Below are 12,204 nucleotides of genomic sequence, written 5' to 3' on the forward strand. Positions count from 1 at the left end.
ACACGACCTACCCTGCTGTGGGTTTAGCCCGCCCTCTAGTGGTTTCAAATTGCCAAAGTAAGCAGTGTTCAAACAATCAGAGTAGGGAGTTTTTATTCTTTGCACAAAGCATTGCTCTACAGCATTATAGCAATTTCAATAATTATTCCAATTTAAAGTAACTTACACTCATGTTAACTGATTGGTTTGTATCTTATAGAGTAACACATTGATTGATTGATTGATTGATTGATTGATTGATTGATTGATTGATTGATTGAAGAGTTTATTAGCAGTTTGCAATAGAAAAGAGTACCATTTCATGACAGCACAAATCACTGGTACAAGGTCAACTAAAAGGAGATCCTAGTAAGCTTTACGGCTTATTTACACAGGAACCACTTCTTGTATCTCATATAACATTGAAAGATAGACGGATAGAACAGAGTACTTTGCATAGGATAACATCAATTACAAAAGCAGAAAAGAAAATAATAAAAAGCAGGGCGATAAAAACAATAGATGGGGGCTTAGTCTATTTACACGTCACTAGTAGCAGCCACCTGCGGGTGACCTTTCAGACTGATTTTGAAGGAGGCTATAGGGATTTGCATTCCTTTAAGGCCTGCGGGAGGGCGTTCCACATGTTGGTGGTATAGCTGGAGAACTAATTAGAGCCTTTTATAGCGTTAAATCGGGGTTGAACATGATTAGCGGAGCTACCTCTGGTGTTGTGAACGTGGACATCCTTGGCATTTTGCAAGTAGTTTGTCAGGTACATGGGTATCTTGGAGGTGTAGTGTATCTTGTACACCAGGCCCATTGCAAGATGCTGTACTCTGTCAGCTACTGTAAGCCAGCCCGCACTTATGTTCAAGGTTGTACTTTATTGTTACATCTTTTGTACAGGTACATAAGAGTAAAACGTATTTTTGTTCGGCTTCCTTCAGACAATGCAGTGGTATATATGTATATTAAAAAAAAAACACCAGAACAACAAAAAAAAACAACACATCTAAGATAAAATAATAAGTAATAATGGCTTAGGAAAGAAAGAGTGCAAAAGACCAAAGAGAATGTAAAAAGCATCCTCAGCTGTACATGTGCATAAAGCTTGGTATATTTTATACACCAATGGCATTATGTTTCCGTACTAGCTACTGTACAATAACATTTTGTAAAAAACTTCACAGTGTGTTCCATGTGCAACTTATGTAGTGATAAGCGATGATTATAATGGGCACATTGCCTAATAATGATGGCTGAATCAGGCAATCTGGTACTTCCCCTTCTTGAGAACACTCTCAAGAAGGGGAAGTGTACCAGATTGCCTAATTGACTCTGAGGGTGTACACATGAAACCAAATGTACCCGTACAGGTCCATTTGGTTCCATTTGAGACCCAGGTGGGGATGGTAGAAATGTTTTTAATGGTAACGCTGTCAGAGATCACTCGTACACGGGCATGATGGCACCATTGTTTAATAACCACTTTTATTTACACAATGATATAACAACAGATATACAGAGAAGAGTCATATTATCATACAGTATACTCATACAGTACCTCACTAAACAAACTGATACCAATACCTCTCAGCCTCAAAGAGATAGTTCACCAACCAAAATGACTTTTCCCCCCTATCGATTACTCAAAATGTACAATTTAGGAATTTCATGGTGATGTTTTTGTTTTTGTCACATTCCTAAAACTAATTTTGAGTCTCCGACTCCACCGGTCATCTAATATAATTATTGGCTCTGGAATGCGACAAAAAACAAATAAATCTCCATGAATTCAAGGCTTCATTGTGGTGTGTAATTTATAGAAAATATGTTATTTTAGTGCCCTCAATACCCCTCACGCCTGTCAAACACAATCTCCAAAGTGAGTCTTTCTTTTTCCTTTATTTATTCAGGGGAGTCCATTGAGAGCAAGCTCTCTTTTTTCAAGGACACCCTGATCACAGCATATAATATAACATAATACAGCAATGAAAAAACAAAAACCTATTGAGTCATAATACAACATCAGAGATGCACGTAAACTGTTTTCCTCAAGCAGCACTTTAAATGTCTCTATTGAGACCAATGGAGACAGTTTGAGCGAGTCCTGAGGTTTTTCCCATTCGTGTGGAGCACAGTAAATAAAGGCAGACTTTCCTTGCTCACTGTTCATACGAGGACAGGTGTATCTATCTAATGGGCGCCCAGGGACGTGCTGGCCATTGGGAAAAGCGGGACAACTCCCGAACGGCCGGTTCATTCCTGGCCGGTCCAGGCCGGCCATTAGGAAAAAAATAAGAAATAAAATGTCAGCCTTCGTTCCATTTTGGGGGCTGGATGGCCAACAAAGTAAAATGTCACGGTCGGGCAGAAACCTTGTATATCCAAGTTTCAAATTTGTAAATTCTTTCGCGAAGCAAAGCCCTGCTTCATCATAAAAGGCCGTCGCACAAAAGTAGTGAAGTAGTGAAAAGTAGTGATCTACAAGCACACGACGCCTCGCGGTGCGAGGCTTTGTGTGCTTGTAGATCGGCTGTTTTCACTAGTTTAAATCATTTTTAAAATGATAAATACAAAACAAACGGTTTTGGACGTACAAGGTTTCCACCCGACAACGACGAAATATAACTCATGTAACTGGCCCACTGGCTTGTCACATGATCTGAGATGGCAACTCTTTGAGTAGCAGCAGCGCTATAGAGAGAGATCTCTCTCCATAGCGTGCAATGAGGGCCTCTCCAACTCTTTTTCCCGGGCTGAATCAGGGGTCCAGCACGTCCCTGTGTGCGCCTGTGCAAGTGTTGATTGTCCAGTGACAACCATACAGCCACAACACTGGAGGGAGCCATCATAATCTTGGTACCACCCACATTTAGAACAGAACAAACATGGGGACATTTCACATTCTACTGCTCCATTAAAGAGGTGGTGCCATAGTTTTGTACTTTTTTCTGTTTAGTATTAGGTTAACATTACCCTAATAGACCCCCTGGTGTGGTTATAATATGGCCTGTCTTCCCTGTGTATATTTGGTTACTTCCTGAAAGATGAAAGCATCTGAGTCAAAATGCCCAATTGAAATATAATGACATCATAATATCATCCCCTCCCCTTTTCACCATCCAACTGTAGGAGTGTTGTTTGTGTTATCCTTTTAGCCTTAATGACTTACTGTACCGTGCTGTTTTGACTAATAAAGTATTCAATCAATCAATCAATAATCATGTCCTGAACATAATTAACCCCTGTTCATTGTTCTCCATTAAAAATCATATTATTAAATTATTAAATTGATGGTAAGCCACAACCAAGCATCTATTTTGATGGGCTGCATCCATTGAGGTAAAAGGCATATATATTTTTAATAGGAAACGTGTTAATGTCGAAAAAAAACCTCCTGTTAACATTAAGCCTTAATATATATATTTTTAATTTAAATCATGCATGTGAGTGGTGGTCGAACAGTGACAATGCATAAACACCGTGCTATTCTTCTGAGAACACCTGTCAGCTTACTCGGACTCCTCATCTGAATTCCCCACCAACCTGCATACTTCGTGTAGCTTGGCCACCAGCACTGTAGAATAGAGATAAATATCATTTATTTTTGGGGATGTTTACGGTTATAGGGTTAGAGAGAACAACTGTGTTATTGAGGTGAAACAATAAATAAAATTGACATTTTAATGCATTTTGCCACTTGCAAAATGTATTATACTAGAAGTTTGTGGCCCTTCGGGACGCAAAAGTCTGGAGTTCAGGCCGCTGCGCAGCCCTCACCACCATGATGCGGCTGCGTGGTGTGTAATGGTCAAATATGGAGATCATATGTATGTAGAATACACATCATATTTTGCTGTAGGCAAGTTTAGAGGAAGTAATAGTAGTGGGTAACATGACATAAGAGTATAATAGAGTATTGAGAAATTACAAATGTAACAATGCAACAGGATTAGGTCAATGAGGTCAGGAGGAAGAAGCTGACTGTCTTTCAGTAAGAACTGGACTGGGACAAAAGATTTGACAGTAACAATTAGTTGCCTATCAAATCAAGACCCCTGAATAGAGATGAATATACAGCGCATTGCCCTGTTTGCAGTGTCTGTGGATTGGATAATCTAGGTGAAGTGAATGAATAGGCTCTCCCCTAATCCTGCTGTCCGGAGGTGGAAAAACGGAAGCACTAACACACAGCAAGAGTGGACAGTCTGCACTGAGATCATATGTATGTAGAATACACATCATATTTTGCTGTAGGCAAGTTTAGAGGATGTAATAGTAGTGGGTAACATGACATAAGAGTATAATAGAGTATTGAGAAATTACAAATGTAACAATGCAACAGGATTAGGTCAATGAGGTCAGGAGGAAGAGGCTGACTGTCTTTCAGCAAGAACTGGACTGGGACAAAATATTTAACAGTAACAATTAATTGCCTATCAAATCAAGTCTGGGACCCCTGAATATATGGCAGGATCGACGCCAGTTTAAAAGTATTTTCTGCAGGTTTGAAACTAGGATAGGATTGTGTTGTGTTGCGTCGTGTCCATTGATTAATTAATGCTTTTCGTTTTTTGATACGATAAGTTTAATTTATCATATAGAAAATTTAACAGTGTCTAATACCAGACGGATAGTCTAGATAATCCATGGTCTTTGATGATGCGACCAGTCCTTAATAATATCAGACAATATTTAATCCCAATGCTGTTTATTTTTAAATGCATCATGTTTTGTCCATTGCAACCAAGGAATCAATGTAAGACATTGCAATTAATTAAAACATCGCTATACTATTAAAAATCGGATTTGTAAAACACTGAAAAACACGGAAAACCCCATTCTACTAATGGGGGTTGGTGTATGTTTTTCCCCACCCTCGACTCCGCCCCCAGCTATGACGCGCTGATGACAGAACGCCGTGTTGGTGTATCGCTGACTTTCCTTTTTGGATGCCTTCAAGTATTATGCTCAAGGGGTAAAAATCACCTCATGACATGTTTTGCCCTACACGTGTGGGCCGAGAGGAGGAACTTAACTTTTAAGCTGCATCTACGAGTGAGGAGAGGACGCAGTTCAGAGTAAAATGTACACAGAATGAAGTAAGTGGAGCGATAGTGTCCTTGTTTTCTTTGGCATAACTGTCTGTTACGGTCTGCAGTAGATATTGTTAAGCGTGGACGCTTGCGTCTTGGAGAGAATGTGTCCTCCTTTTCTTTGGCATAGCATAGCTGTCTGTGTCGCGGTCTGCAATGAACCTAGGTAGGCCTACCATGCATTTGCAGGTGAAGTTTGTCGCGGAATAGGACTGTGTGTGTGTGTGTGTGTGTGTGTGTGTGTGTGTGTGTGTGTGTGTGTGTGTGTGTGTGTGTGTGTGTGTGGCTGCGCCACGCTAAAAAATTAAAAATATCCCTGCTGTCGCTCTCTCTCTCTCTCTCCTCTCTCTGTCTATGCCGAAGCCCCTAGCAGGCATCTGTGTGTGTGTGTGTGTGTGTGTGTGTGTGTGTGTGTGTGTGTGTGTGTGTGTGTGTGTGTGTGTGTGTGTGTGTGTGTGCGTGCGTGCGTGTGTGTGTAATGGGCTGTAATTACACCGCAAATGTTGACCTATATAATCTGGTGATAATGATGGCGTCCACTGTGTATAATGTAAACAGACGTTAATAAAGTATTGGTGATGCGATGACGTGGTGTATAATGTTTGGCTTGCGTTGTAGTTGAGAACTATTTGAGGGGACTATTAACGCGACTGGGCGGCCAATAGTGAAATAGGGACATTACCGCGATTGAGGTGAAAGAGAAAAGTAGAAAGTTGTGAGCTAACTATTAGCTATTTGGCTAACTGTTACAGGGTCGATGTGAGGCTATTTTATACAGAGGCAAAAGATTAGGGTAATAACAAATACAACTGTATACAGAGGTTTGGAAACGACATCTTGCAAAGGTGACATGGGTGTTTGAATTTTTAAGCTATATTTAGTACATATGTAGTACATCTTGGCCAAGTGGTTTGGTATTAAGTTAGCGATACATACGGGTGACGACCCGGGAGTAGATCACTTATTGTGTTGTAATATAAAGTTAAGGGTCTCTTTTTTTCACATTTTGTCTACTGCAATGTTTCCCAAACAAGTTTGGGAAGTTTGACAATTCTTATGGGCCGCGAGTAAACACCACTTTATTTCTTGATTTTCATTATTATTAATTTCAAAACATTTTCAAAATAAATCCCCCCAAAATACTCAAATTGACATTGAAAAATATATTTACATAGAGTATATATATATATTTACATAGCGTATATATATATATATATATATATATATAATATAGACGATAAACACAGTTACCTCCAGCTGTTGGCCTTTGGAAGGCGTCGAAAGCACGACAGGCGTTGATCAGTTCTCCCAGCATTTCAGGGCAGTCATCAGGAAGGGGTTCCAGCACTCGCTTCTCCTCGTACACTCTCTGAAAGATGTCGACATCTGTGGTACAATCTGTTGTGTGAGAGAAATTGTTATAATACATACCGTATATAAAGTGTGCAAGAAAGGCACAGTAACTAAGTTAACCACTGTTTACAGGACATACACACCATTGAGAGGTTTCTTGCGGGTTGCGATTTCCCACAGGACCATTCCGAGACTGGGAAAAATAAAATAAAATAAAAATACAGTGTGGTTGGGTTCATTCATTCGTTTCAGTTAATTTATTATCCTCTGAATCTTATTGTTTTCATGCATTTTATTTGTTTGTATATAAAAAATATATAGACCATATTTTGTTTTCTTCTCTAAAACCTTTTATCCCACTATTTGTGTAACCCTTTTTTTTCACCCGGTGTCAATTGTCTAATGTAATCATGTGCGCTACACTCCCTCTGCAAACCTATTACTGTAGAGGACTGACCTGTAAATCTCACAGATCTTGCCGTATGGATAGTTGACATCCTCCAGCTGCTCTGGTGATTTGTAGCGCAGAGCGCACTCTGGCTTCTTGCAATTCCTTCTCAAGGACGTCTCCGTTTTTGCCAGCTCCAGACCACCCAGCTAGTCACAAAAAAGACAGCCAATGAACGATAATAAAGTATAACAATTACCATTAGGAAATACAGAAAAGGGTGTAGGTGGCAGTGAATGATGTCTAGAAAACAAAAGCCATAGGAATATTTAAAGATCACATATTGCATTCAGCTGTGAACAAAATTACAAGACCAAATTAACAAAATATGCTTTATATTTAACTCATGCATACCTTAACCCCGTAGCTTTTGTCTACCATGAACTTGTCGCTGCTGATGGCCCTATGGACTTTGGATTTTTCCTTTGACTCATGTAGCCTAAGAGGCAACAATACCAGTAGTTAGTTGTCAGTGTGTTACTTATCCGAATCAACTAGCTTTATATATATATATATAGTTGTCAGTGTGTTACTTATCCGAATCAACTAGCTTTATATATATATAAAATATACACACACACACACACACACACACACACACACACACACACACACACACACACACACACACACACACACACACACACACACACACACACACACACACACACACACACACACACACACACACACACACACACACACACACACACACACACACACACACACACACAATCAAAGGTTCCTCCTTTGATTCCTTTGAAGATTCTTACTGGTTGAACTTATTCTGAATCTTATTGATTCGTCTTTCTCTGTCAAAGACTCTCCACTGGGAACTCACGTGTAGATGCCCTGCGCAGCATCCAGACACATGCGAGCCTTCTTGCCCCAAGACAGTTTACGCTTGGGGTTGTCCAAAACCTCTCTCAGACTTCCCAACTTGCAGTACTCCATGACGATGAGTGCTGGCAGGGGAAAGGACATTTTGACAGCTACCTTTGATGTAGTTCTAGTCATAGCCTTTATCATATATTAGTAGTTTAGTTTATTCTAGTTTTTGTTGACTAAATATCTACAGATGATTTAGTCTACAAAATGTATTTTGGCAGGCCTTAAAGGCGTCTTAATGGCTAAGTTTACATTTGGTTGCATGCTAAGAATAGATCACAACATTGTGAGCTTGTGCTGCAGATCTGCTATTTTCAAAGTGAAACACCTGACATAAAATGACTTGTCTTAGATCTACTGGATCCCTATCTAACATTTTACTCATCAAAGCTTAGCTTTTATTCAGTTTTTAATTTTGTTTTCGTCAGTGTAAAAGGCAGTCAACATAACACATTTTCACATAGAGACATAGAGAGTAGTAGAGATGAAAGCAGACGATGTTGTGGTTTCAATAATGCTTCTAAACAAGCACAATTATACAAAAAAGGACTCACCATCGGCATCCTGGAATACGACGCCAAACATCCGCAGTATGAACGGTGATTCATAACGATGCATGTCTTTGATCTCCTCTTCGAACACCTTCACCACCTCACTTTTAGGGAAACAAGACAGTTCATAGATTAACACCCTCTTAGGGAAATAGCACAGTACCCTAGAATCATACATGGGCCACTGGCGACCCGGGGGCCACATGCTGCACCCAGCCAGGCCCGCTCTCTCCCCACACTGTATTGCCTATTGAAATGTTAAACTATTTGTTCAATTACAGAGGTGGTTCTCAAATATTTTGTGCCAGGGACCCCCAGACCTCAAACCTTTCCAAACCTTTTCGTTATTTCCTTTTTACAAGCTTGCAGCTTGTAGAGCTGCTATTTTTAAATAGCCCAACATATACCGGTACATGGGTAAAGTGGATGTGATGCTCTGTTAAATACTTTTGCTGGGGAACCCTTTGGTGAATGTCCCCCCAGAATAGGGATAATGCAATCTTTTTGCCACTAGTGGGGCAAGAAGAACCTCTGGGCCAAAACTATGATATCCCGTGCCAGGAAGTGGTCCCAGGCTCAGAATCTGAGCTGGGACAATAACGGATGTAGAGCCCTGTGCAAAGCTTCAAAACAGTCAGAATAGAAACCAAACAACAACACTACAACAATCTGCAGCCCATGTTTCGAGGTGAATCCTACCAGACTAGGGATAATGGGGTTTAAGTGGTTAACGTATAAAAGTTATTTTCGATCTGTGCTATGAAATGGAAATAATATTTTTAGTTTTTTTGTCGCATTCCTAAAAAAAAGAAACCTAACGGCTTCCCCATCCAGTGCCATGCATTTGGGTCCCCATCCAGGGCCATCATCCGGGTTACCATGCGGAATCAATGGGGGTAAATTTACTATAATCGCATTTTTGTCTTAGGAATGCGACAACTACAAAAAAAATATTATTGAACTCAAGTCTCTATGGAATGAGTGATCAATAGAAAAAAAGTCATTTTGGGGGTGAACTACTCCTTTAAGGGGAAATATTTACATATTTGAGATACATGTAAGGTACTGTAAAGTAACAGTGTAAATCAGGGGTGCCGTGGATAAAAAAGTTATTTACAGGGGTGCCCTGAGTCAAAAATGTTTGAGAACCACTGGAGTATATTGTACTAACCTAGTCTATACACATTTGATCAATTAAAACATGTGCCACAAACCTTGATATGACGCCCTTTGGGTAGAGGTATCTTTTGATGGCCACAGGGTATTTCCTGTATTCTCCCTTGTAGACCTCTGAGATGTCGGTCGTTATGATGGGCGTTTTGGGATAATCGAAGAGCAGGTCCCCAAGGATGATCTTCCGGATGTCTTTGGGGATGTTCTCAGACTTCTGAACTGGTCACGGCCAAACCATCAATGAGAAGAAAACAGAAATATCAGACATCAGAACATAAAATCCCTTTCTGGAGTAAAAAACATTGAATAAACACAAATAGCACAGTCTAAAAGGGTATTTCTCAATCAGGTGCCGCAGGATACTTTGATAATATTTGGAATTCATCAATATCACTTCAGATTCACCAATTAAATGCCCTATAGGCCTACTTAGTGAAACAGACATGAGTTCTTTTTCCATCTACACCAACTCTCTTCACCAAATATGTTTAACCACTTGGGGTTCAAGTGTCAAACATAAAGTATAAATCTATTTAGAAAAACCTGTCTAAAGTTCTATAGTTTATTCGTTTGCAAACCATGCACTGTATTGGATGGGACTTTAAAGTTGTTTACTTACGCAATTCAATATTTCGTTCCACTTTCTTCGTACCCATGTTCAACACAGCATCCAGTTTCGTACCCATGTTCACTGTCAGAGCATCCATTTTCTCCATCATAGTATCCTGGTTGCTCTTCGTACCCATGTTCACTGTCAGAGCATCCATTTTCTCCATCATAGTATCCTGGTTGCTCACGATATGTTGTAGCACTGTGAAATACATCTGATATTAAAGCCTCAATAAAGCTTTCCTCTGTACAGCTTTTATCATGAGACAAATGTGATGCACTTTTCCACTTAATTATATAATTAGACTTATTTAAAATAGAAAATCTAATAATAAAACTAGACCTATTTCAAACTGAAATCCAGTTTCCACTGACTGGAGTCTAGGTGGGGATTAGGCGTTAAGTGCCTTGTCATGGACAAGAAGTAGTGAAAATGGCAGATCTACAAGCTCACAACTGTGTCTTGTAGATCTATCATTTTCATTAGTTTGGGTCCTGGTCAAATGTCTAATTTATTGAGCTAAAAGGTTTGGGAACCATATGAAGTCTATAGGCCTACAGTATATTTGGTAAATCAGCAATGTTATATAAAAATGCTGGATTTCAGGTTGAGGAGTTTGACATGATACGATCTCCTGTGCAAATTTTAAAAGAAAGTCCTGACTCCTGTACACTTCTGGCTCAAAGAACAATGATAAACTTCTTGCACAAACGTCTCAAACTCACTTTTCTGGATCTCTGCGCAATCCTCCTTCCTGTCCGCCTCGTCCTCCTCCCGTTGAGAAGACGCCTGGAACAGCTTGCGCAGGTTACGATCCATCTCCACCTGCAGGTTCAGCGACAGCGTCTGGAAGACGTCGTTGAGGCGGTTGTTCAAGCTCTCGAACTCTTCCGTGTGGTTGTTGGTTTTCAAGAAGCGCTTGATGAGGTCCTCCCTGTCGGAGGTGTACTTCTCGATGACATCCGTGGCGGACTCAAGTGTGAGCTTGAGCTCCTCGAGGGCCGCGTTGACTTCGGGGGAGACCTGGGGGTCCCCCTTCTGCTGGGTGGCCCTCAGCAGCTGCTCCAGGCCCTGCACACGGTGCTCCACACGCTGCCATCGTTTCTTGTTGGCCTTCACCTCTTTGCAGAGAGCGTAGAGCTTTTTCGCTATGCTCAGGATGGGGCCTATTAAATTCATGACTGGGAGGGAGAAAGAGGGAAAGATGGCAATAGACTGAATGAGAACTTTGCAGGCACAAACAACATTTTTGCCATGTTTAAACATTGTCTTCGTGTAGCCTATGTAGAATATTATCATGTCATTGTTATAGCTTATACCAAGGATCTCAAATAGCTGAACCTGGGGGCCACATTACAAAAATGGCAAGGGTACAGTTGATAAAATGACAACATTAATGATACTTCATAACTTCTGTCTTTCATTGGCACCATGTTATTTCATTGTCGATCTTAAAACTGACACTGTTTTCTGGCAAATTAAACATAGTGGTATTGAATTTGGATGAGATGGTAAAATGAAAGCATTCGTCCATTCTGGGTTAAAGTGCAGGTTCTCTGCATCAGCTTTTCGGCGCTTATGCTGAGGCTCATCTTTGCTGCTGCTCTGAATGAGTGCATGCAGTTTTCCCTTCCTGAAAGATTATTCATGTAATAATAATGTAATTAAGCTAAAGATAAGATAATAACTTCATTCTGCCTAAAAGTTTCATTGATTGGTAGGCCAGTTGAAAGGCCGGAGGTGGCCCGCGGGCCTGAGTTTGATAGATAGATACCTTTATTATCCCAAGGGGGGAAATCAGTCGCCCAGAGACAGCACAGCAGTATAAGGATATTTACAAAGAGAAGTATGGAAAAGAATAAAAAAAGAACAGAGTACAGTAAAGAGCAAGGTACATCAAAGAAAGGGAAATATATATATATATATATATATATATATATATATATATATATATATATATATACATATATATATATACTGTACATAAAGTGTCAAAACTGTCAGAGTATCACTGGCCTACACTATTAAGGATACACATGCCATCTAACTTTTCTAACTCAGCCGTGACAAAGATTGCCACAGAATTGGAGGCACACCAGG

General features: G+C 40.1%; 1 protein-coding gene across 1 annotated transcript; it reads right to left on the minus strand.

Annotated features, from left to right (window-relative positions):
* Positions 1-3,497: 3,497 nt before the first annotated feature.
* On the minus strand, positions 3,498-11,283 carry LOC308293699 (mixed lineage kinase domain-like protein; the record flags this gene model as incomplete). The annotated part of the gene is made up of 9 exons (XM_080736294.1): positions 3,498-3,562; positions 6,333-6,479; positions 6,905-7,031; positions 7,237-7,321; positions 7,724-7,847; positions 8,325-8,425; positions 9,536-9,713; positions 10,114-10,305; positions 10,830-11,283. The coding sequence occupies 9 exons, from the start codon at positions 11,281-11,283 to the stop codon at positions 3,498-3,500; spliced, it is 1,473 nt and encodes a 490-aa protein (XP_080592420.1).
* Between the last annotated feature and the right edge of the window lie 921 nt (positions 11,284-12,204).

This window comes from Nannobrachium achirus (assembly GCF_963921795.1).
Source record: "Nannobrachium achirus genome assembly, chromosome: 11".
NCBI classification, from domain to species: domain Eukaryota; kingdom Metazoa; phylum Chordata; class Actinopteri; order Myctophiformes; family Myctophidae; genus Nannobrachium; species Nannobrachium achirus.